The 27865-nt window shown below is 35.8% G+C and overlaps 1 protein-coding gene across 2 annotated transcripts in view; it reads right to left on the reverse strand.

Annotated features, from left to right (window-relative positions):
- Nucleotides 1–227: 227 nt before the first annotated feature.
- CMPK1 (cytidine/uridine monophosphate kinase 1) overlaps nt 228–27865 on the reverse strand; it is a 34521-nt gene continuing 6883 nt past the window's right edge. The window contains exons 2-6 of one of the 2 annotated variants that reach the window (XM_061121969.1): nt 8201–8347; nt 4324–4476; nt 2938–3014; nt 2606–2702; nt 228–1324 (exon numbers count right to left, since the gene is read on the reverse strand). In XM_061121969.1, the coding sequence (XP_060977952.1) occupies nt 1283–1324; nt 2606–2702; nt 2938–3014; nt 4324–4476; nt 8201–8347 (516 nt within the window). In that variant the 3' untranslated portion in view covers nt 228–1282. The remainder of the gene's footprint in view (nt 1325–2605; nt 2703–2937; nt 3015–4323; nt 4477–8200; nt 8348–27865) is intronic. The other variant, XM_061121970.1, reaches the window with a different exon arrangement.

Consider the following 27865-nt stretch of genomic DNA (forward strand, 5'->3'; position numbering starts at 1 on the left):
TTAATAAATCTCATATTAAGAACCTTGGATACCATTCTGCATTAGTGATGGCAGAAAAAGATAAGGAGAAAACAAATTTTTCAGAGATTTTTAAAGGAACAATAAACTTAAGCGAAAATTCCTTTGGATTGTATAGCTATTAAAAATTCTGTACCTTTTACTTCAACATGATGGCCCCCCCGCAAAAAAAGAAAAGAATTTACTGAATAAAGTAGCCAGGAAGGGAATTAAACATTTATAGATAAATTTATTATTTTTCTGGCCAAAGTGCAATGATTTTTAAATCTTCTTAAACAACTATGAAAAAAAGTATTCAAGACAATAAAATACAAATGGAAAATTTAACCATTAAATTTCTTCTGCTTTGTACTAAACCCTATACTTAATCTAGAAAATAAACAAAAACATTTTGAAGTATTACTAAAACACTAACCGAATCACTTTTATAAATCTAAGTACATGCATTTCAAGGTTCCACTGCTACGAATTTTGTTAAGATCAGTTTAATCATTAATAACATTATATAATAGAGCAAAAAGGAACACATGTCGGTAGATGTGATCCCTGACCAATACCCTCAAATTTATATCAGAATAAAGCTGACAATTCCACCAGGCTTTGAATCCCTAGTGCCCCCATCCCAATCCTGGAAGCAAACACTATGCCCTGTCACACAACTTTGTACAAGCTGTAGTAAAACAGTCTAAATTTTCTTACCTCTCTATAGGAAATAGTCAGTTATTTGATAAATACTAGAACACTTCTAAGACTTAATTTTATGAGTTTGTTTACCAAACACGTTGTACAAGAACTGACTACACAAAAAGTTCCTTTGGAATTTGGTCCACAAATTCACTTAAGCAGGTTGGAAATTTAAAACCTGCAAGGGAAAGAAAACATGGGGAATCCTTAATTCAAACATGTTGCAATTACTAGAGGGATATTCACACATACTAAAAAGTTTTGCTCACAAAAGGCACAAACTATATAAGGGATATTCTTTCTGAATAAAAACAAAGAACTAGTTAATACCCTTCTTTGTTTTGTGAGCACCATAGCTAAGATGAAGTTAGACTCAAATTCACTGTCTACTCCCATGATAAAAAAAAAAAAAATTTTTTTTTAATTGAAGATAAAAAATTTAATTTGTCTTACTACATACTTTCCAGCCATTAACTGAGATATAATTATGAAACATTAAAATTGCCTTAAAAGGGGGTTGTGACAGCAGCTATCAAAGCAATATTCAAGCATGATTTCAAGGATGCTTTGAGGTTCAGAGTTAGCCTTCTTTGTCAAAAATCTTCACAACTTCATCAAAAACCTAAAATGGAAAAAAAGATAATAATTTTAAAAAGCAAAAAAATAATAATAATAAAATAAAAAGCAGATATTGTTAAAACATCATATGGCTAAGTTCCTGTTAAAACAGTAAATTTTATATTAATTTTCAAAATGGATCATTAAAAAACGCATAATTTCTTAGTTTCATCTGCTTTACTTTAAACAGTATTACAATATCATAAACAAAACATATAAAATTAGGAACATGATGCTTCAATTTTATTAGTGCTTTTAGGACAAAACAAACTTCTTAACAGGCTACCAATAACATGATAGAAAGTAAACTGAAGTGGCTTATCTTCCTAGTTCTGATTCTAAAACACTATGTCTTCTAATGTATTACCTCACCTCTATAGGAAGCGGACATGGATAATAAGTCAGAAATGACTATATGACATAAAGAAAAAAAAAAAGGTCCAGGGACTTCCCTGGTGGTCCAGGGGTTAAGAGTCCACCTTTCAATGCAGGTGACACGAGTCTGATCCCTGGTTGGGGACTAAGACCCCACATGCCACGGGGCACCTAAGCCACGCACTGCAGCTGCCGTGCCCATGAGTTCCAACCAAAGAGGCCGCGCACCGAACCGGAGGGGCCGCACGCCCCAGTCACAGATCCTGTGCACCGTGAGCAGGACCCAGCCCAGTCTAATGATTTTTTTTTTTTAAAAAAGGTCCAGAAGAAGATGATTCAGGGAATCAGAGACACTAGAACTTAAGAGGAACTAATAATAGTGACTGAACACCGAGGGCTTGCAAACCACAGTTCAGAGACCACTGATTCATGAAGGAAAAGACAAGCATTGAGTTGTGGGAACCCTGCACCTCTGGAGCTACATACTCTAGGATGGAAGTGGTGAAAACAGTTGGGGCAATTCAGCTAGATGATTTCATGTTACAGATTTAAAAAAAATGATCATGGTCCAAATCACAGCTCTGAAGATGCCAATTTTCCAGTGCTCAAAAAAAGAGGTTGGAAATAACAAACCACCTACTTCTTACAAAGAACAAATCTGAAGTTGTAAAACCCACTTTAGACTCTATTCAGAAATATACCTGAAACTAACACAATATTGTAAATCAATAAAACATACATATTTCAGTTAGGAAAAAAAGAAAAAGCTTAGCATTTCCTTCAGTCTCCAGTGTTCTGAAAAGCAAAATAATCTGTCATAACATTGTATTTCTTTTTCTCCTGCATACTACTTCCCTCCCCGCCAAAAATCACATTTTACTTTACTTTTAGGCAGGCTAGGGGTACTCACTTCATCAACAGATTTAGAAGCATCTATTTTCTTGACTTTCCCCATTTCTTCATACAAGTCAATAATTGGCTTTGTTGACTGAAGATAGGTTTGAATTCTGCAAAAGAAGCAAATATTCCAAGGTCCTAAGTATACTTCTCTCCCCGGTTACAGATCAGGGGACAATACAGGACAAAACTCAAATGACACCCTCCCTTATCATCTTTTTAGACAAGCCCTTCTATATTTAAGCATGACATTTTCTTTTTCTGGACCAAAATGGGTAAGTGTTGAATCTGTTACTCAAGTTCCAAACTGAGGCACAGTGGCTATGGGTAAAAATTGCAAAGTACCTCTTTTCCAAGCTCTCTCTGTTGTCATCACTTCTACCACTACTTTTTCCCCTCTCAAGACATCGTTCAATACAGATCTAAAAACAGAAATACATAAAAAGTTATTTTTTAAAAGATATTAATTTGGCAGTCTTTTGGCAATCTTTTAAACCTGAAAAGAGAAGAAAGTTTGAAGAGATTACCAACAAAACCCTGCTTTAAACCCAATGTGCCTAATTCATTAATCAACATGCAAAGTTGCAACATGTGGTTCAATTTACATAAATTAGGTTAAATAAGTACAGAGCATAATAAGAATTCATTCATGACTCAGTTTTTCCTGTGTATTTTTTTTTCAAACCGCAATAAAAAGATGATCTCTATGGGTATGGTTCCATCTAGGATATATTATTAACTTATTAGGTATGAATTACATGCCTCAAACTTTGTTCCATTTTTGCTTACTTTTCAATAATTCCATAAATATCTTAATATTTGAGTCAACATATTTGCATTTGAATAAAGTATCCCTTGGTAATCGTGAATAAACATTCCTTAGTTATAAAGCTGTGGTAACATTCTAAAAGTAACTTTGAAGAATAAGTGAAAACATATTTTTGGGGGTTGGAAGAAGAGAGTTACATTTTAAAACAACTCAAAAGCTGCAGTAAGTCTCTCCACCACAAGCACATTTGCAATTCAACCTAAGAATAGTCAACTTCCTTCAAGGCACTACTGCTGATTCTTATTCTTTCAGGCTGTTGGCATTAATTTAATAAAGTTTATATTACAGCTGTCAAGCAGAGTCAGGTCTTTTAATTAAATGATTCCCCCCCAAAAAAACGATTCCAAGAAATTCATTCAGCTATTCAAAAGTATGTCTGAGTATGTTATTAGAAGTGCCAGAAAGAAAAAGTCTTCTTTCCTGATTTTTTCAATATCATTTCACTCTTTTTTTTTTTCATTTCACTCTTAAAAGACAAATCAGGCTATCTTACCTGTTTCTTTAATGAAGAAAGATTTCCCAAATTCCCCAAAATGTGTTTCTTTTCCACTAAACAACACCCTAAGGCAAGATACTCTCTGACAATAGTGTCTACTCAAGAAGTAACAGTGTAGCTTCATTACCTAATATTATCATGAGTCAACTCATAATTTAAAACAAAATAAGTTCTTGTTATTTTCAAAATAAGGCGAATTTTAGGCCCACAAGGTTGCTGATGCCAAACAGCTTTCAATAATTCAACAGTAAGACAGTGCTGTTCTATCCATCCAACTTACCAGTTCAAAAAATACTGTTGCCAATATAAAATGTAAATGTAAGTAAAATAAATCACTTTCTTTTGCTCTAACAGTTGACCACCAGCTGTTTAAAAGCCCATGTTGGCAGATGAAGATTTTCATTACCTCATTATTACAGTCAAAAAACAAAACAAAAGATACATCAGCTTTCCCATCCATGGTCTTGTTCCAGCCTTGAAGGTTGTCCTGATTTCTTGGAAACCCATCAATCAAGAATTTATTCTTCTGAGCATTGGCTGCCATTGTCTGATCCATTTCCTAAAATAAAGGAAGATTTGAATTCAATGCTACATTAACAAAATGCAATTTCTTAAGCAGAGTATGTTTTATTATTATTCTTTAAGTCATAAGTGTGGAGGGTACACAGGAAAAAAAAATTTAAAGGAAATAACATGTTTGCCTCCAGCCGGCAAGAGTTATGGGTATATATGCCTCTCCCATTTTATACACATACACACACAATTTTTTTTCTATAGTTTAAAAATTTTCTATAGTAAGTATATATTATTTTCATGAAATAATAAACAGCAAGAAAAGAAAAATAAGCATTAATCAATATTCTTGCTCCAGCCACTAGAGACCCATATCTTGCTTTCCTTTTCCTCTTCCCAAGTCATTTAGCTATGGTAGGAAATACACTGCTTCTATAGGTACTCAGATTCTCTGCAGTAATTCAAGTACAACTGCAAAAAACTTTGGACATATAACTAGACTGTCAGCATTAACTATTAGTGTAGGAGTCAATGCTTTTTTTTTTCATAACTGAAGCTAATTTAAACCTAAATGCCACTTGCTATCCCAAAATACAGGTAGCAAGAGAATACATTCAGAAAGATAGCAAGAATTATTTCGCCATCCTCTTCCAAAGTCTGAATTCAGGTAGAATGTGGAAATCTGTGAATGGGAGATACAGATCTTGAATCTCTAAATTCTTTTCACTATCAACCACCATAGGATAAGCACAGATGTAGGACTTTGACAGACTCCAGAGAAGTCTCTATTCTAAAGCAAACCAACAACCAGTTCCCTCAGTACTCAAACAATCCTGGTTCCTCAAGAAGAGCAATGACTGTCAGGACCTAAATTCCTTTATCTGGGGGTTGGCTTTATCCTAGCATCTAGCATCTCCAATATTCACAAAACTTTCACAGAATGCTTTGTGTCCCTGCTATAGCATTTCTATCCCAATTATGGTAGTAGAAGATATCTGAAGAGGCACACTGATACTCTACTCACTCAACATACACTCATTCAAGGTCTAACCATCAGGGAACATGAAGAGCAAGGTCATGGCCCCTGGAAGGTTTATAGTCCAGTGGTTAACAAACATGTGTAAGTCAGTGTTCTAAGTTCTATACTGAGGTACGCAAGGATGCTGTGAAAAAACCAAGAAGCCGGCACAAACAAACATTCTGTGAAGCCAGAAAGAGTTTTACTGAAGGGATGGCAGTGAAGCTGAATTCTGAATAATAAAATGGCAGGCAGGCAGGGATCGAGGTACTCCAAAATGTGTCAACTGGATGTTAAAGGCTCAGAAATGAGGAAGCATAACAGCTTTGATGAATCTGAAATAAGCTGGTAGAGGTGAACCTTAGGATGCATGTAGAAAGTGGCAGGAGATATGACTAGAAAGTTGTTTTTTCAGTTGCTAAATCATGTCGACTTCATGAGACCCCATGACCTATAGCACGTCAGGCCTCCCCCTCCCTCACGATCTCCCAAGTTTGCCCAAGTTCATGTCCATTGAACTGGTGGTGCCATTCAAACATCTCTTCCTCTGCCGCCCTCTTCTCCTTTTGCCTTCAATCTTTTCCAGTATCATGGTCTTTTCCAACGAGTTGACTGTTCGCATCATGTGGCCAAACTATTAGAGTTTCAGCTTCAGCATCAGTTCTTCCAATGAGTATTCAGAGTTGATTTCCCTTAGGATTGACTGGTTTGATCTCCTTGCTGTCCGAGAGACTCTCAAAGAGTCTTCTCCAGCACCACAATTTGAAAGCATCAATTTTTTCGTGTTCAGCCTTCGTTATGGTCCAACTCTCACATCCATATATGATTACTGGAAAAACCATAGCTTTGACTATATGGACCTTGGTTGGCAAAGTGACGTCTTTGCTTTTTATAATACGCTGTCTAGATTTGTCATAGCCTTCCTTCTGAGAAGCAAGCTACACTAGAAAGTGGGTAGGGCCAAAATTAATGAAAAACTTGTTGTACCACACTAAGGATTTGGTTTTTATTCTGCAAACAATACAGGACCACTGAGTAATTTTAAGCAGTAGAAGAACATGTTCCCATCACCTTTAGAAAAGAAAAAAAAAAAACAAAAAACTCTGACAACACCATAAAGGATGAATAAGGGTACAAAGATGGATCAAAGGCAAAAGACTAATGATAAGGCTCTAGTGATGGTCCAAGTAAGAAAAAAAAAGGATCTGAATTAAGATGATATAGTAATAAAGAAAAAATGCTAAATAGAAGAGGGTAAAGAAAAAGATAATTGAAAGGATCTACTCACTGAACAGATCTGGGTAAGTGAGGAAGAGGAAATAAAGGATAAATAAAGTGAGGAAATAAAGGATGGATCCCAGATTGCTGGCCTGGGCAACTGGGTAGATGGTAGAACCATTAACCAGGACAGGAAACAAAGGGTGATCACATTTTAGATGATACAGTCAGCCTTTGGCATGCTGATTTTGAGACACTTGTTGAGACACTCAGATGGATGCCTAATAGTTACAAAGGTCTGGAGCTCAGAAAAAAAGATTTGTGATAGAGTTACAGATTTTGGCAGCATTAGCACAGTGAAAACCTTGGGCATGGATAACACCATTCAGCAAGAAATGTATAAAATAAGAGGTGAACCAAGAATGAAACCTGAGAAGCATCATGGTTTAAGAAATTTGCAGAAGACTTATCAAAGGAGACTTAAGAAATAGCAGTCACTGAAGAGAATCAAGAGAAATTGTGTCACAGAGAACAAAGGAGGAACGAGTTTCAAAAAGACAGTAAGTTAAAAGAAAAATGACTGAAAATATCCCCTAGATTTTATAAAGAAGATCACTGGTAACATCGGAATAGTTTAAGTGAAGATGGAAATAGAATCTTGGTGCAAAGAGCTGAAGAGCAGAAAATGAAAAAGTAAAAATATAGACTACTCTTTCACAACGAGGCATAAAAGTGGAGAAAGGGCATTACATTCAGAGAATAAGAGAGGATTTTGTTTCTCTGAATGGTAGCAGGTTACTACAATCTCTGATACAAGAGGTAAGAAAGTGTGTGAAGGAGCCACTCTTCAAGTTTCTCTGGTTCCAATCAGAAGCTCATACATCTCTTTTCCATCAACTTTCAACTATTTCTTGCTGTTCCCACTTATGCATTTCTCCTTCACATTTCTTGTATGTGAAAATACCTATTAATGACTATAATCTTGAGAATCTGTAGTGGAGAGTCATGTGGACCCAAGGTATCTGGTTTTTAGATGGGACCTATTTTAGTTTGATAGCTGTTAGTCTCAGCATTTTGCACTGAAGATGGTGATCAATGTACCAGAAAAGGAAACATCACGATTGAGACAATGGTAACAATGGGAGGGTCATGGGAAGGAGGGACAGGGGGAAGGAAAGGAAGGAAGGAAGGAAGGCAATAGAAAAGAGAGAGGAGGGGGGGGAGAAGAAGAGGAGGAGAAAAGGAAGAACAGAAACAGAAGGAGGATGGACTGTCTGCACACTGGGAAGGGTCAAGTACACACATATGAATGTTGAGTTGTAGCTGATCCTAGACCAAGGTAGAGAATGTTTCCTACTGTCCAATTCCTTCCCAGGTGAAAGTGGAATTTCCAGTTCTGCCATTCTCAAATACCATGACCACCCTCCACAAGCAAGAAATTCAATACTCTAATTTTTTCATTACTCAAAGGAAGGGCAGATTTAATTTCTCATTTCCTTGTTGGTTTAAACTGGTTGGCATTCACACTCCTTACCCTCCTTAACAAACTGATGGTTATCTCAACTGGCACAATCTTTCCATCTTTAATGTACTTTTCAATTAGTTCACCATATTGTGAATCTGGGTTTTTCCTTTCATCACGGAGAAGTTCTCCTGCAGAAAGGTGTGTGTAGCCATATTTCTGAAAGAAAAAACACACAGGAAAAAAATCAAAATACATTCAACCCAGTGACAGGACTATTGCTTTTTTCCCTTCATGGAAATTTCTATATTCTAATTTTTCTACAGTAAACAAGCTTTGCTTATATAATAAATAAATAATAAGGAAAAATTTTAGAGATTTCATACAATCCCATTTGCTTAAAAAATATCCTTAACCTACATAGAGGATGGTAGCTATAATGTTCAAAATCATGCAACCATCCCAAAATTTATATAACTATTCAAGGATTAATAGCTCATTATATACCTTCATAAATACAAAGTTTAAATGTAATCAAGAATATTCAAAGAAATGCCTAAAAAAAATCTATATAATTCAAGGCAACCCCCCCCAAATCTTACCACAGTTGGCTGTACCCACCTTCTGTAAAATCTTTCCTTTCCTTCCTTAAATTCAACACATCTAAACTGAACTTGTCAGCACTTACACAAACCCCATTCTTCTGCTTTGTTCCCTTTCTCAGAAAACAGTACAAGTCCTACCCCCCCCCACAAAATTAGCTTTCCTGACCACTCTGAAGAGTGGACACACAATCAAATAGCGTCTCAGAATATCACTGTTTCTCCATCTAGATCAGTATCTTCCTTACCATTCTCAAAGCCCATTTCCTACCTCTCTAGATGTGACTATAGAGATCTCATCTGTAAAATGGGAATACAGATACCTATTTTACAATTTAGTAGTGATGATTAAACGAGATAATATATATAAAATGTCTACCAAAGAGCCTGATATATAGTAGGAGATGAAAGCCAACAACTATCTCCTTGCCATCATGAAGATACTTGATTAATTTGGAAACACTTTTGTACTGTATATACACATCATCTTATATTATTATATATATGTTTGTGTGCAGGTATGTGTATATGTATTCACTTTAGAGGTTCAGACAGACCAATCAAAGGACTTAAGTGAGATACTAGATATGAATACATTGCAAGAGGTCAGCAGTACAGTAGTAGTAAGGCCAGTAGTATGACTGTGATGACTGTATTACTGACGATTTACAAACGATGTATTAGGTCAAGGTATAGGGTGACAGTTGAACTATTACATAAGATGATATAGTGTTATTCTGCCACTTCTGCATGGTTAGAATGTGAATCCAATACAGATCTGAGAGACAATTACTGAAAAGTTTCCTCCCCAACATGAACTTGCATGTTTCCTTTTATTAAATCAAAAGAGCTATAAAATCTATTTTTACTCTCAAATATCACAATATTGAGATCTATATTCAATATTCAGTTACAACAATCATCACATCCCAAACTCTTAAAACTCCCTAAATGAGTTTTTATCTCATCCATATTAAATGTAAAGTAAATATTTGATAAATTTTATCTTTAATTTCAATGTTAAGATCTGAGACAGTTCACACACTCACCATTCTCCTTCCAAAATAGAATGTTTCAATTATACATTTTACAAAAAATAACTCTCTCAATTACTCATGCTATAGTGAGTTTTCTCTCTGTGTTTTTCTCTTTTTCTGGACTGCAGAAGCCACACATTCTTTACTCCTTTTCCATTTCCAAAAATTGCTGGCTAAACTTGCTCTTGTTTACTAAAAGTAAGCTAACAATAAGGTAGTCAGCAAAGGAAAACAAACTCTAAATAGTTTATTTGCTGACTAAAATTGGATATAAAGTTTGATGAGATTAAACAAAACCACAGCATTGCTCATGTCTCTCTTAGGCATATAGCTCCTTGCATTGGAAGAAATGATCAAAAGTGTATTCAGTTGTTGTAACAGGCTTTTAAAAACACTCCCATCATTTACAGAAAATGGAAATACAAAAGTACCTAATTATTTAAACTGTTATTTTAAAATTATCTTCACACCACACCATTTTAAAATGCTGATTTTTTATCACCAAGTATAAGCTATACCAAGTATACTTTTGAAAAATGAGTATGGAAAAGACTTTATTAAAAAAATGAGATGTGACCTACTTTGCCATTTACTATGTACAAATTTCAGAAAGCATTTTGCAACTACTGTCCACAAAATTTTACAGCAGCTTCATTTCCCCTTGCTTACTTTGGCTCCTACTTGGAAGTCTATGCTTGCCGGATGCTTTCATCTGGTCTAGAGATTATAGCATATGGTTATGTTGAATAAATGCAGAGACAAACAGTACTACACGATGGCAAACACTCAGTGAAACACCAATACAGACTGCTCTGTACAGATTGCCTTGGATGTAGGAACAACACATACATTTAGAAACCCAGCTAGTAATTTAGAAATTAGTATACACACTTTTTGTTTCCTGATGCTGAAAAGCTCAAATTTGCAAGTTTATATTACATTACAGTGGGTTTTGGCATGCACTTTTTAAAAAGAGAGACTAGCTATAAATTGTAGAAGTGTACAAATAATGTTTTTTTTAAAAACTACATAAAAAACAACCTTATGTGCAAAGTTCAAGGAGACAAGGAATTTAAATAAATATAATCATGTCAAATCTGTATATGTATCTTTCTATTTCTCATCTACATTCCAGTTTATAAAAACTATTCTATTTACCAGTTACTTTTTTATACTATATTTTTCTTAAGGATTTTGCTGAAGCTTTCCTCTTACCACAGAGTTTCTACAACAAAAAAGCAACCATCACTTACACACTAGTTATTATGGTATTTAATAATAGGTAGACTTTAAACAGCATGTTTTCAAAGCATTCTGCTGTCATTAAGCAGTCACTGATGCCAATTTTGAGGAAAGCAAGAATGGCTATTTCTCAGGCTTAATCAAAACACTTTCACATTCTCTGAAATTTCCTAGTAATTAAAATCTAGTAGGTTACTAATTATAGCCTTAAGAGCAACATTCAAACCACAGCAGGTTATAAATACTATAAACTATAATAACTGCAATTACAAGCTACTAGTCAGCTAAAAATAGTAGTTTTCTAGTGACAAATGTATAAACAATTCATTTATTAGAGTAACCGTTTAAATTTTTACTTTCATTTCCTCCTTTAAGATGTTGAGAAACAACTCAATAACTTCTACAAATCAGACACTAAGATTAGGAGGGAGGAAAAAGGCACTACTTCTCAACAAGTACAGAACAGCACCCTATGTTACTACAACTAGACAAATGTTGACAACTTCATAGTATCCAGTCTCAAATCATCTCATAACTTCTCTTTCCATCTTTCTAAATTCAGGTAATGTCATTCTATGTGAATAAAAATAACAAGAAAAACAATTAAGACCAAAACAACAGAAAAAAAAAGTTCAAGGTACAAATGATGCATAAATGGCAAGTCCTTGGGGGCAGGAAGAAATCCAGATGCCAGGCAGTTCCTCTTGTGAGTATGGCAATTAGAAAGTAGAGGGAACGCAGCAGAGATAGCAGATACAGATATATTTTTAAAGCAACCAAGTGAGTTAAAACTGTTGGTGTCCTTTAAATAGCTGACACATGTATGAAGCATCTAAGGTTACTTTGCACTCCCTGTAAGATTCATGAACTTTAAAAATCTAGTTCTGATTCTGTACTGTCAACAATGCATCTTCAGCATAACACCTAGAAATGCTACCTGGGGCCATTCAGACTCACCGGTTTGGCACTTGTTGCAAACAATAGCTTTAGAGCTTAAGGCATCCCAGCAACATTTCATGTAAGGATATCATTTACTTCAAAGGCATTTCCAATAGAACTTCTTCCAATTACTGAAATGTATGACTAGCAGTTTTCAGTAACTTTATCTGCCAGTCTTGGAGAACTTACTTTTGACTGTAAGAACTGCTGTACAGTGCCCAGATGCTTAAAACTGGTCAACTGTTTAGGGTTCCTTCCAGTTTTACCCAGAGAGGGTTAGAAAAAGGATTTTTCTTATCATCACCATTATATGGAGGTTAGGAAAGAGAGAAAGGGGCGTGGATAGAGAGAGAGAGAAAGGGATGGGGTAGAAAAGAGGAAGGAAGGAGGGTTGAAAGGAAGGAAGACAGATTGACTCTATCCAGTGGGAGAAAGGCTAAAAGGAATATCTGATTTCATGAAACAAGTGCTCGGGCCTGGTGCACTGGGAAGACCCAGAGGAATCGGGTGGAGAGGGAGGTGGGAGCGGGGATCGGGATGGGGAATACGTGTAAATCTATGGCTGATTCATATCAATGTATGACAAAACCCACTGAAATGTTGTGAAGTAATTAGCCTCCAACTAATAAAAAAATAAATAAATAAATAAATAAAAATTAAAAAATAAATAAATAAATTGCTAGCGGATTTCCAATCTCATTTTTAGTTCGCCCTCACTGTATTTCCAAATATGTACATCACATTTGACCATGCCTATTTAATTACAAATCGGCATATTAACTATAAACTATGAAAGTTATAAACCAAGCTAAAAAATCTTTTCTTAGGCAAAATCTTTAGCAGACTGACTCCAAATTAACATGAAGCATATTTCTTTCTCTAATTAAAGAGTGATATTTTAAAAGCTTAGATCCTGCAAAAGAGAAAAGAGGAGGGATATAACCCATTCAATTGCAGACAATTAAAGCACTATTTCATTTTCCTCAGTGTTTGCTACTCATGTAAGAAAACCTTAATTCACGCAATACGTGGAACTTATTTTAAATCCACAAGTATTTACTGAGTCTCCACAAAGTGCCAGGCAAAACGCTGATTTGGGGAGATATTTAGGTTATATTCACAAAATATGTAATAGTGATTTACATATTTAAAGTGAGTTGAGCTCTACTATTAATTAATAAAGTCAATTTTTCATATTTGCATTAACTTTTCCTAAGGAATTCAGTCTCTACCAGCACTGTGTGCTTGGGGAATGATAAGAAGGTTAGTAGGCTGGTGCAAACATAATTGCGGTTTTGGACTGTGACTTTTAAATCATTATAACTAGGCTTAAATATCTTTATACATCAAAATAGGAACCATTACAATCAACACAATCTTGCCAATGAGAAATAAGTTTATTCCTGTAGCATAAAAATCCATGCTTAGGGATTCAAAGAACTCTTGGAAGGCATTTCTGCCTCCTGCTGGTTGTGGAAGCATTTTCCCTGCAAAAGTTGTTGAAATGCTTGAAGCAGCAGTAGTCAGTTGGCAAGAGGTCAGGGAAATATGGTGGATGATGCAAAACTTCGTAGCCCAATTCGTTCAACTTCTGAAGCACTGGTTGTGCGACATGCACTCAGGCTTGTGGAGAAGAATTGGGCCCTTTCTGTTGACTGATGCCAGCTGCAGGCATTGCAGTTTTTGGTGCATCTCATCGATTTGCTGAGCGTACTTCTCAGATGTAATGGTTTTGCCAGGATTCAGAAACCTGTAGTAGATCAGTCGGGCAGCAGACCATCAAACAGTGACTATGACCTTTTTTTGGTGCAAGTTTGGCTGTGACAAGTGCTTTGGAGCTGCTTGCCAGTCCAACCACTGAGCTGGTCATTGCTAGTTGTTGTATAAAATCCACTTTTCATTGCACATCACAACCCAATTGAGAAATGGTTCACTGGTGCTGCACAGGGTAAGAGAAGACTTCGAAGAACACTTCAAAACGACCATTTTTTTAATTTGCAGTCAGCTCATGAGGCACCCATTTACCAAGTTTTTTCACCTTTCCAATCTGCTTCAAATACCAAATGACTGTAGAATGGTCGACGTTAAGTTCTTCAGCAACTTCTTGTGTAGTTTTAAGAAGATTAGCTTCAATGATGGCTCTCAACTGGTCGTTGTCAACTTTTGATGGCCAGCCACTACGTTCCTCATCTTCAAGGCTCTCATCTCTTTGCAAAACTTCTTGAACCAGCACTGCACTGTACATTCGTTAGCAGTTCCTGGGCCAAATGCGTTGTTGATATTGTGAACTGTCTCCACTGCTTTATGACCCATTTTGAACTCAAATAAGAAAATCATTCAAATTTGCTTTTTGTTTAACATCATTTCCCTAGTCTAAAATAAATATAAAATAAGTAATAAGTCATTAGCAAAGAAATATGTGAAGAAATATGCATTAAAATGATGTATGAAAGTGAAAAGAGAAAGTGAAGTTGCTCAGTCCTGTCCGACTCTTTGCGACCCCATAGACTATAGCCTACCAGGCTCCTCCGTCCATGGGATTTTCCAGGCAAGAGTACTGGAGTGGGTTGCCCTTCCTTCTCCAGAGGATCTTCCCGACCCTGGGATCAAACTGGGTCTCCTGCACTGTAGGCAGACGCTTTACCATCTGAGCCACCAGGGAACTGATGTAAATGATGTATAACATAACCACATTTATTTAAGAATGTATTTCAATATCAAACAGCAAACTTCAAAAATGCAAAAACCACAATTACTTTTGCACCAATCTAACAGAACAATAAATAAAACTTAAAGAATGGTTGATTTAGAAGCCATGAAACAGACTGTTCTCTCATTTGTGTAGGCCTCAATATTCCTCTAACATTTTGCAGGAGGCTTCTCAGAACACTGAGGACTCTGGCATCTGATTTACATACCAAACGGCCCCTATAGCAACTGTGAATTGGAATTTTCACATTTCAATTTCATTCTAGTTGGTTATTTCCAGTATTTTTATTTCTTTTAAGTCATTTCAGCCATTCGGAATTAATCCACAGTCCCTGTATCAGGAAGGAATGGAAAACAGTCAAAGATGAAGGACGATGAGGCCCAGAAACCTCCAGGGGTTCTAGGAGATCAGGGGTAATATTTCAAAAATTTCCAACATTAATGGATAGGCATAGAGGTCTTATTAACCTTAAACATTCATCTTATTAATCAAATGATCAATTCTTAACAGTCACTGCAGAGCCTATAAACAACACACTCATATCAGCACAACACTGTTGTTGCAATATTGTTGCAGGTGGTCTAAGAGCCTAGAATTCAGGAAATTTAACCTTTCTTAGATCTCACTTTCTTCATTTCTAAAATAGAAATAATATCTATACTACCAGAAATCATATCTATACTGTACTACACAATCAGCCACAGCCAAACATCATTGTCAGCTGTTAAAATCAGAAGCATCTCCTGAAGAACACACTCCTAAAAATGTGGTCTACACTACTAGATTCAAGACCTACCATGAGAGCGCTCAGATCAGGGAAGAGTTATGGTAACTTGTATAGGCTATTCTTGGAGCAAAGTCCAAGATAACCAGTGGCTAAACTACAAATTACATATCAATAAAGGTGCAAAGTCAAAGAGTAACTACAGAATAAGAAAAGTATGATACATGAATCCAGTTCACTATGCAAATATCCTCAAACACACAGGCTCCAAAAACTGGCATCATAGATGTATTTAACTACACTAAAAAACTTATGAGAACCTACAACAATGTGTTTCTCTTACTTACTTTCTTCTTATAAACAAACAGGTCAATAGCCTTCCAATCAACTAGCGATGGCTAATTAGAAAATGTACATTTTAAAAGGTCCTATTCAAGTCAACTGTACCTCAGTTTTAGGTAAAAAATCCTACACAGTACTAAACAGTACTAAATACTTAAATTTAGGGATACTAATACGTAAGAATTATATGGAGAAACTAGAAACACTTAAAAATCAGTATCATAAAAAGAAGGCATAGATAGGTTATGGATAGAAATATTCAATACAGTAAATAAATATATTTTCCACAAATTAATCTATAAATTGATAGCAACCTCAATCAAAATTTAACTGGGATTATTTATTTGTTAATGAAACTTGATGAGTTGATTGTCAAGTTTATCAGAAGGGGTAAATGTAAGAGAATGACCAAACTCAAAAATAATATTAACAAACACAAATATGAACTTGTCCTACCAGGTGACATAAAATATTATAAAGCTATAGTAATTAAAACAGGTATGAAAAATTTTTTTTTAATTTTAAATGGACATGAATTTAAAATAAATAAAGAAAACAGTATGATACTGGTATAAAAATAGACAAACATAACAATGCAACTCAACAGAGTCCAAAAACAGACCCAAGTATAAATGGGAATTCAATAAATGATAGTTATCATCTAAAAATCAACAGAGAAAAGATGAACTATTTAATAAATGATACTATGCACTGGCTACCATCTGAAAGAAAAATTAGATTCTTGAACATCACATGCGAAACTAAATTTCAGGTAAATTAAAGTTCTAAAACAACACAATACAAGCAAAACAAAACAAAACAACAACAACAACAAAACCCAATCACAGGATAGTACCAGGGGGAAATAAGATTGAGTGAGAGAAAGACACTCCAAAATAAGAATCAAAACAGCATGTTTGACCATATAAATAATAAAAACTTCTGAACAAAGAAAGATAACACAGATATAACCAAATGAAAAGCAACAGACTGGGAGAAAATATTTTCACCATACAAAGGTGACAGGGTAATATACACTGTATACAAAGACGTCCTACTAACAAAGAAAAATGCTCAATACAAAAATGGGCACAGGATAAGAACAAACAATTCAGAGAAAAGGAGAGAACAGATGCTCAACCTTACTGGTAATCATGAAATTGCAAATTAAAGCAATGTAATTTCATTTTTCACACATCAGACTGGTTAAAATAAAAAGATGTATCTGGCAATGGCAAGGACTGGGAGTGGGGGAGAACCCATCTTGATAGTATGTGGGAGTGTAAATTGCCTAAGCATTTTTAGAGGGCAATTCAGTAGAGTCGAACAAAATTTAAGTTTGTACACCCTTTGGCTCAGTAACGCCATTTCTAGGAGTTGTGCTACTGAAAAAGTTGTACGTGTGCATAAAACACATGTACATGACAGTTTATATTAGCATCATTTGTAAACAGAAAATCTAAATGCCCACAAATAAATGAATAGTTAAATAGATTATTGTACATATTATGAATGGAGTAGAGCTATCTACATGTGCTGATATGGAAAGCTATCCAAGATATACTGTTAAGCAAAGAAATGCATGGCACAGAACAAAAGGCAGTATTTGTGCATGTGTTTTTATCTGTGTATAAATGTGTCAGAAAAGGACCAGAAAGCCACACATAAAAATGCTGAAGGTGATTACATTAGGAGAATAAGCTAAGATTAGAGAACTTTCATTTTTTACTTTATGTACTTTCAAATTGTTTGAATCTCAAAGTACATGTATACATATAAACTTAAAAATTTTTTAATTTAAAAAAGGTTATATTCTATCTACACATCTCTAAATGGCAAATATCACAAAGTAAGACTGGTGATTTAAGTGTTTTATTAATACCAGATCCTAAGAGAACAGCAAAATAAATAGCCTAACATTAGGAATAAATCTCTCTACATAAAAAGTTATCCAATTTTATGAAAAAAAGAAAAACAGTACCTGCACAATCACAAACTTATTTAGAATTTAAAACTAAATCACTGTTGAGAATAGCAGCAAAAATCAATTAAAATGTTTGGATAAAAATTTCCCTGGAAAGTGATCCATTCCTCAAACAAAGGAGAAACAAAAGTATAATATAGCAACACAGAAACACACTGCATGGGCATGAAGTCAAGAGTTATAGAAGGAGACAGAAAACAGTCCAGTTTTATAGCCTAGAAACAGATGGAAATTTAGAGACACACTGAGTTGAGAGGATCCAAAAGGCACAGCAGTAGAATTTTAAAAGGAAACATACTTCAGTGAAGCCTTACACTAGGCACTTGAGTTCAAAATTATAAGCAGGATGTTCTGGAAATGACACCACCATGGCAGACAATGTAACCACACTATTTCTAGTCTCCAGAATGACCCCTTGGAGTACCTTCAGAACTTTACTGTGCCAACCTCTCTCAACTGGTTTTTTTTTTTTTTTTTTTTTAAGAAAGAAAATTAATCTACCTTAGACAACAAAGAATCATCTTCATTTTTAGTTCATCAACCTGTGCTAATAGGAGGTGTGAAGAAAATCAATATTTAGCTTTAAAAAGTAGTACATGTTTTGAAAAAAACTTTGGTATAAAATTTACCTTCGTGATTACATTTTTCTTAATTGAAAATTAAAGTCAGTCTATGAATACACATTTTTGATGATATAGCTATCAAATTCTAGCCTGGCCTGGGATTTAACACTGACTACAGACAACTATACCCATTTATATAATGTAGACCAGAATATAAGAGGTTCTTGTTTCTTGATGAGAATCTGACTTTTTCACACAAAGGAAATGTCCTAATAAGTGATAAGTTTATGGGTAATTTTTATGGAAAACTTTCTTCCCTGCCATAACTACAAAACAGGAAGAATGCTGGAAAAAATTCTGCAAAATGGACAACCTCTCCCACCTCTCTAGTCTGACTTGGTGAAAGCTGCTCAGTTGTGTCCGACTCTTTCAGACCCCATGGACTATACAGTCCATGGAATTCTCAGGCCAGAATACTGGAGTGGGTGGTGTTTTAGTCACTAAGTCGTGTCTGACTCTTATGACCCCATGAACCGTAGCCTGCCTTTCCCTTCTCCAGGGGATCTTCCCAACCCAGGTCTCCCACAATGCAGGCGGATTCTTTACCAGCTGAGCCACAAGGGAAGCCCAAGAACACTGGAGTGGGTAGCCTATCCCCTTCTCCAGCAGATCTTCCCAACCCAGTATTTGAATGCAGGGGTCTCCTGCATTGCAGGCAGATTCTTTACCAATTGAGCTTAGACCCAATTATGCCCTGGAATCAGTCAAGGAAGTAACACAAATCTATTACTCCCACTCTTCCTTTCCACCTACATTATCCTCTCTCTCTACCACCTTCAACTCTCAGTCTCAGGCACAATACGGACACTCCCAATTATACCCCTTTTACAGTTTTGGCCTCACTATCAATCTTTTAATCTCTGCATCACAGGCAATAGAAAGCATACTATATGTTCTAAAGTGCAAGATATCAGACTTCATCAAAATTAAAATTTCTGTGCTTTCAAGGGCACTACCAAGAAAATGAAAATATGACCCACAGGATAGAAAAGAACATTTACAGATAATATATCTGGATAAGGGACTTATACCAAAAATATATTTTAAAAACTCTACAACTTAGTAATAAAAACAACCCAGCTTTAAAAGTTACAAAAGAGAGTTTTTAAAATGCAATTATTCTGCAGGGAAGAAAAAGGACAAATGATCCAAATAGACATTTCTCCAAAGAAGATACAGAAGTGGCCAATAAGTATGGGAAAGTTGCTCAACATCATCAGTCATCAGGGAAATACAAATCAAAACCATAATGAGATACCAGTTCACACCCATTAGGATGGCTATTTATTTATTTTTCTTATGCCTTGACTCAAGCAATTTATTCATGTATATTAGAATTTCCTCTCCGTATGTGGCCACTGCAGAAGTTTCATTTCGGATGGCTATTTAAAAAAAAAAAAAAAAGGCCATGTGAGACATGAAAGATGCTCACAGCATTAAGTCATTTGGGAAATGCAAGTCAAAACCACAATAAGATACCACTGTACACCTACTACAGTGGTGATAATCAATCAAACAAACATGAAATGATAAGTGTTGGTGAAGATAAAGAAACCACCCATCCCTGGTAGGAAGGTAAAATGGCACAGCTGCTGTGGAAAATAGTTTGGCAGTTCCTCAACAAGTTAAACAGAATTATATGATCCAACAACTCCACTCCTAGCTATATAACCAAACGACTGAAACAGATGCTTATATGCCAGTGTTCATTGCAGCACGACTCACAATAGTGGAAAGCGCTCATCCAACGACAGATGAATGGATAAACAATATGTGATATACACATACAGTGAACCATCATACAGCCATAAAAAGGAATGGATGAAACTTAAAAACATTATACTAAGTGAAATAAGCTGTTAAAAAAAAAAAGGTGGGGGGACAAATACTGTATGATTCTACGCATACGATGAACCGAAAACAGGCAAATTCAGAGGTAAAAAGTAGACCAGAAGTTACTAGCGGCTAGGGGAAGGGACGAATGGGAAATTATTGCCTAAAGGTAGAGTCTTTGTTTGGTGTGAAGATAAAGTTTTAGGAATCGTGGCGATGGGTGCACAACATTATAAATGCCATTTATGCCACTGAATTACACACTTAAAGTGGTTGAAACAGCAAATTTCATGGTATATTTTGTGTGTGTGCTTATTTGCCCAGTTGTGTCTGCCTCTTTGCAAACCCAAAGACTATAGCCCGGCCAGGCTCCACTGTCCATGGGGATTCTCCAGGCATGAATACTGGAGTGGGCTGCCATGCCCTCCTCCAGGGGAATCTTCCCAACCCAGAGACTGAACCCTCTGCATTGCAGGCAGATTCTTTACTATCTGAGCCAGCAGGGAAGCCCTTGATATATTTTATCACAATTTAAAAAAAATCAGTAACATAATAACATCAAAACCTTTGAACTGCACACTTTAAGTGGATGACTTGTGTGGTATGTAAATTATATTTCCAAGTTATTTTTTTAAAAACACAAAATATGACTTCGGAAAAATCTGAAACAAAATTTCTAAAACAAAGAACCAATTAATTAAATAATGTATGTAATCTACAGAGTATGATATCATCATATAGATTATGTGGTAAAAGTACATTTATTAACATGATAATATGCTTGTGATATTATAAGTAAAAAGCAGGTTTTCAGAGTATGAGCCTACTAAAAAAAAAAAAAATCTCTGGAAATATATGTCCCCAAATATTGATTAATGGTGGTCTTTTCTGGATGGTAAGATTACTAGTGATTTTTACACTGTTGTTTTACTCATCTGTATTTTCTAATTTCTCTATAATGTATGTGTACTATTTGTATATTTAAAAAGTAACCAAAAGTAAAAGCACTCACATGGTTAAGGTATATATACAGGCTTAGCTTATGACACCCAGTCACTAAGTCATTTGCTCCATTTAGCATCAAGTAACCTATTTTGAATATAAAGAGCATTTATACTATAAACTTTTCCTTAAATCTAGTTGCCCATTCTAGGATTTTTAATTCTAAGCTAACTCCAAATATTTTCTCTAAGTAGAAAGACCTTTCATATTTGGTAGACTCTAAAATACCACCTTGAGTTTTTAAAAACCTGTAAACTGACTAGTGTGGGCAATCATTTCCTTATGCCATAGTAAACAATGGGAATACAATGCTTCCTCAAACTACTTTAATCTAAACTACTCTTTGATCTCTTAACCATAGACCTTTTCTAAAATAATGTTACTCTTTACACATTTTACTGAGGGCCATGTACTGTGCTGAACATGGTAGAAGCATTATGGTATTTCACCTTTATAACAATCCAGTGAAGCTGGCATTATTATCATCATCATCACTTTACAAATGAAGACACAGAATCAGAAAAGTTAACAATAAGTGGCAGACTGAGATTTGAGCCAACATCTGATTCCAAAGTCTACATTCTTTCTAATACTATGCTATATTGTAAGAAAGTTGGCTCAACATCCCATTTCTTAAATATTTTTAATAAAAAAAAATTCATACATACACAATTGTTCCATTTCAAAACGTTATTCCTTTTCCCTCCTTTACACATACTTTGTTACCACTCTGAAGTTCTATGTAAATATGAAATTCCGTGCGAATTTATTATGTACAATTCCTTGGTGCTCCCATTCATATAGCATACAATGGCAAAGAATATATACCTATTCATAGTGACTGCATAATATACCTCCTGAATGTGACTACATAGGATTACAGGATTACTAACATTGAAGTCTCAGTATACAGATCCGTTTTAGGGCTGTCCAGACCATCTACTTTCAAACCCCTCGTTTTATAAAAGGGGAAACTGAGATAAGCTGACTTGCTAATTAGCGGAAACTGGCACTTGAACCTAGGTCTCGTGACTTTCAGAGACTATTATTCCACAGTGGACCTCTGAGGTAATTCCCAGGTGACAGACAAGGAGACAATCTTGCTGTCAAGCTACTGTGGCCTTGGCATGTCAGAATCTGCTAGTGGAAATTAAAACGGAGACTTCAAGTTGATGCACTTTACCATTTTGTTGTATCCTAGCAGGTAGATGAGATCTGGAACTTTATCCACACACAGAGTCAGGCATATCTGACCCACCACTCAGCCAGACTCTCACCATCCCTGCTTCATTTGCTTCATTCTTGCCTTTTCCCACTCTTGACACCATTTCCACTTACCTCATCCAATAATCATTCAATAAGTAGCAAATAAAAATTTCCAATTAAAAAATCTAAATAAATTAGGACTTCCCTAGTAACACAGTAGCTAAGAACCTGCCTACCAATGCAGGGGACATGGGTTGGGTCCCTGGTCCAGGAAGACTTCACATGCTATGGAGCAACTGAGCCTGTTCTCCACAACTACTGAGCCTTGCTCCAGAGCCCAGGAGCTGCAGCTACTGAAACCCATGCCTAGAGCCAGCGCTCCACAACGAAGAGTAGCCCCCACTCACCACAACTAGAGAAAGTACATGCAAAGCAATGAAGACCCAGCATCGCCAAAAATAAATAAATGAAAATTATTTTAAAAATAAAAAACTAAACTAGCCATCAAGTCAATTCCCAATTACATAATAAAATATCTGGGCTGTCTCTTTACTACCAGTAGACACCAAGAGGAACAAATTCATGTTATTATCAGTATCTACCTAAACTATGCTTAATTACAATGGTAAGTCCTATAAGCCAAATTAAATACACAGAACTTTCCAGTTACAAACACCAATGACTAATACATCATGGAAGTTCCAAACAAAAGGTGGGCAAGGAAGGCATCTTTTTGTGAAGTCCCAAACTGAGCATATTTAATTGCTTGTTGGTATAGAGTATACCCTAATGATGAACAGAAACGACTTACTGGTCTTCTGGAGATGGCTGATGGAAACCAAGCATGGAACCCTGTGTTTTTTTGGGACCCAGTCCCTCAAAGTTTCTGAGAATGGAACATAGTAACTGGGGCTTCTTCCTTTACCAAAGTTCAACAAGCAGCAGAAAACTGTCAGCAAACAGTATGTCCAGTAACACCTGTTCTCTATTAAATCCTAAATGCTCTTATCACATGTTTAGTCTGTAAATATGTTCTTAATTTAACTGAAATGTTAGAGTAAATACATTTTCATATGGTAACTGGGCTAAAAGTACTACCTTTAAAGCTAAGAAGAGTCAGTGTGATCTAGTTAACATGACACAAAGAATAAGACAGTTATCCCCTGCCCTCTGCTATGGTTTTTCCAGTAGTCATGTAAGGATGTAGGAGTTGGACCATAAGGAAGGCTGAACGCTGAAGAAATGATGCTTTCAAACTGCGGTATTGGAGAAGACTCCTGAGAGTCCGTTGGACTTCAAGAATATCAAACCAGTAAATCTTAAAGGAAATAGACCCTGAATATTCATTGGAAGGACTGATGCCGAAGCTGAAGCTCTAATACTCTGGCCACCTGATGCGAAGTGCCAACTCATTGGAAAAGACCCTGATGCTGGGAAAGACTGAGGGCAAGAGGAGAAGGGGGTGACAGAGGATGAGATGGCTGGATGACATCACTGACTCAATGGACGTGAGTTTGAGCAAACTCGGGGAGATAGTGAAGGACAGGGAAGACTGGTGTGCTGCAGTCCATAGGGTTGCAAAGAGTAGGACATGACCTAGAGACTGAACAACATCCCCTGCTTCCACCCTTTCTCTCTTATCTGGTCCAAAAGTCTCACTACAAGAGAGGTTTCTCTGAAATGCTCTGAATTTCAATTGAGGACACCGTTAAACATACTATAATCCTAAAAAAAAAGAAATACTGTACTCCTATGTGACTTTCGGAGAGCTTTCAGATTGCAGTCTTCTATTAGCATCTTAACTAGAATGTGGTGTTTAATTGACTACCCTCACTAAAAACAGAAGGATGTAAATGAAGTAGATTTCAGTGGGAGTAACGATATGGGGAAGAACCAGAACTAAAGAGGTATTCTGAGCTAGGGCCGACTTAGGCAGAGGTGTCTAATTTTGATGGGGCTGGAATATTCATTCAAAATCCCTCTGAGCACAGCACACTCATGTAGTAATTAATATATAATTTTATTATTATTACCTTTCGAAGCATGACTGAGCTGGCCAAAAATTAAAAGACTAATTCAACTGCATACAAATCAAGAAACCACAAGACCAGACGAATGAGAGAGTGCTGGATTTGTGGCTGCCCTGGAGATGTCCCCATCCCCAAATCACAAGTGGCTGGAGCCTAGGATTTAACAGGCCACAAAGAAGGGAGAAGACACAAAGACTGAGGCCTAAGTAGGATTGGAGGTCAGATCAATGAGCTCCACATAAAGTCAGGACCTCTGAACCATGATACCCGTGGTGCCTGACCTAGGAAAAAAGAAACCACCATGCAGAGAAAACAGCAAAATTTCCTAACCACAAGCCTATACTGATTAAAGAAACTTCTAAAGGATATACTTCAAGAAATAAAATGATCTGAGAGAGAAGATCTGAGGTGCAAAAATAAATGGTTAATAAAGAAAGTGGTATGTATTTTTTATTATTATAATGATTTATTATTATAATTATGCATATTATTCCAAACAAAAATTTGTTATAAAACATTAACAGGTCATTTGTAGGGATTAAAAAAAAAAAGTCAACATAGAATTAAAATCCTAAAAAAAAAAGAAAACAGAATAAGATAGAAAATAGAGTCAAGTGTCCTAAGGTATATCGTTTAGAGAAGAGTAAAAATATTAGTATTAGACTTAAGTTACATAATATGTGTGCTTAAAATTTCTAGTGTGCTTAAAATCTCTACTAAAAAGAGACTGTATAGCTTCCAAAGTAGGAAGGAATAAATCATGAGGGAAAAAATTTTAAGCAACTCAAAAGAAGGTTGAGGTAGTAGGGGTGGCAGAAGAGCAGGTTAAATTAACACAGTAAAAGTAAAATGATGATGATAATAATAAACATATTTATAAATGACTTACCATGTACCAGGCACTGCTCTAAGTACTTTATAAACATTAGCTCATATACTCCTCACAACACCATTCTGAGGTAGACAGTATATATTATTATTCTTCCCATTTTACAGATGAGGAAATTGAGGCACGGAAACTAAACCTTTGTTAAGATCTCACACATGACATGCGTTATGATAAAGATTCATATCTAGACAGTCTAACTCTCGAGTCTAAACTCTACATACTGCCTATGACAGTTTGACATTTGTTCATGTCCTTTCAAATCCATTTTTCTTCAGTCTAACAACTAAGAATGCCAACCAAAGTGTAACTACTTACATTGCTCAAGACATTTCCCTCAATGACTATGAACAGGCAAGCACAGAATAGGAAAAAAGAGAGATACCCATGTTATGAGAAGTGACTAATACAAAGTAGGCACAGTGCCAGACATTTTACTACATGGATTCTCTTGGTTAACCCTCATAATCACCCTATAGAGTAGACTAGTATCACAAATGTTCAGAGGAGAAAACCAAAGAGTCAAAAATTTAAATAACTCACAAAATGGCAGAAATCTTTTATGACTAGCTTCAAAATCTACTTAACAGATGTTTATTGAGCATCAATTTATGCCAGACATTGTACTATACGCTAAAGATGTGAGAGTAAATTTAGAAATCTTAAGGCTCTCACCCTTATGGAGCTTATGTTCTAAAGGAGGAGACAATCTAATAATCATAAAATTAAAGGTGGTCTGCAAACTGATAAATGTTATAAAGGACAACACAATTAAAAACTGGTAACTATCATAAAGGACAAAAGAATTACAACTGATAAGAGCACATAATTGAGAAATCTGACCTAGTCTAAAAATGTGAGGGCCAGTTCACTGAGGAAGTCATTTTTAGCTCATGCTTCCCAAACTGTATGCCAAAGTGCCCTGGAGCACTGTAGCGAATTCACAAGAGTGCCCTAGATTTACGTTTTTAAGGGGAATAGAGCAATACTGAACATCTATTAGATATCATGTGAACTATTAGCTCAGGGTAGCTCACAATTTCAACTTTAGATCATGCACACTCTTTTTGAAGACACATCTTTGTGATGCTGACTTTCTGGTGGGCAGTCGCTGTTATAAAAATAAGTACCACACGAAAATTAAAGTGGAAAAGGAAATGAGGATGGAAGTGGCCAATCTGATTCCAAGGTATGAGAAACTGGGCAGTACCTAACAGGCATTTACATCCCATTAGTAAGTGACTGGGTTACATGAGGATGAAATAAAGCTGCTACTTTTTCTTTTAGTTTATGTACTTCTTCTTTAAACAGCTACTAGATTGTTAGAAAATACTTAAGCATTGTTTGGCTCTAATTACTGGATACATATAATTAATAAATAAATATAATTACTTAATGAGTATATTTACTTTGAACTAAGGTGTGTGTGAAAAAAAGTACGGAGACACGAAGGACTCTATGAACTGTGAATGTTTGGGAATCTTCGTATTACGCTAAGAACTGAAGAACAAGTAGGCTTTTCAAACACCATGCAGTAGAATGAGCAACAGCAAAAGACGGGGTCCCTATCCTTGAAGACGTTACTACCTAGTTAGGGAGGCAAAACTTAAATAGTTTTTCATTTGTTTCTGGCCACTCTGCATGGCTTGAGGGATCTCAGTTCCTTGGCCAGAGGCTGAACCCGGGCTACAGAAGTGAAAAGTCCAGAATCCTAACCACTAGGTCATCAGGGAACTCCCAAGAAACAATTTTAAAACAATTTGTTAAGCTTTAATATTTGCAAAAATCTTTCATATCTTTTCTCATGAAATTATATTGAGTACGTGTCTATCTTCACTCTAAATTAAGAGCAGCAGAGGTTAGTATCTCCCAACACAGAGCAAATAGTTTGTGTTTAGGAAGCGTCTTCTGGGTCAGTCTCACTTGCATCACTTTACTCTCTCCCCTGAGGCTTTTCTCAGAATTGAAAGCTCCAACTCCTCTGTGCAAGGGTAACTCTGCTTTAAGTGTTCTCCACTACAACACATCTCCTGGCTGCTTCTTTCCTACTGTCCTTCAAAAGTCAGCTCATACATATTCACTGCCCCCCAGGAAGCTTTCCCTGACCAAACGAGCTGTAATTTAAATGTCCCTTATCTAAACGGTCTATTTCGTTTATTTCCATCATAGGATTTACTACTCTTTTCCTGTAGTAGTCACTGTTTAACTTCCATATCTCCCAACTCATTGTAAACTTTTGACAGCAGGGTCCATGCCTTATTCACCTTAGCAACTATCATAGTGCCCAGCTCTCAAAGACTGTTTTCTGAATAAATGACAAGTACAGGGAAATTTTTTTTAAGTCTAATTATGCCTTTCCCCTTAATGGACTTCGGGAAAAATGAGTTATTCAGGAAAACTCTGAGGAGGAGATTAACAAATGTGCAAAAATTCAAATGACTGATAACTACCCAGTGCTAGTAAAAAAAAAAAAAACACTGTAAAATGTAATTAAGTATAATGTTTTTGAAAAATAATCAAACTATTATCAATTAAAATTAAAAATGCATTTATCTTCCGACTTAGCACTCCTACTTT

Source organism: Dama dama, chromosome 20 (genome assembly GCF_033118175.1).
Source record: "Dama dama isolate Ldn47 chromosome 20, ASM3311817v1, whole genome shotgun sequence".
Classification (NCBI taxonomy): Eukaryota; Metazoa; Chordata; class Mammalia; order Artiodactyla; family Cervidae; genus Dama; species Dama dama.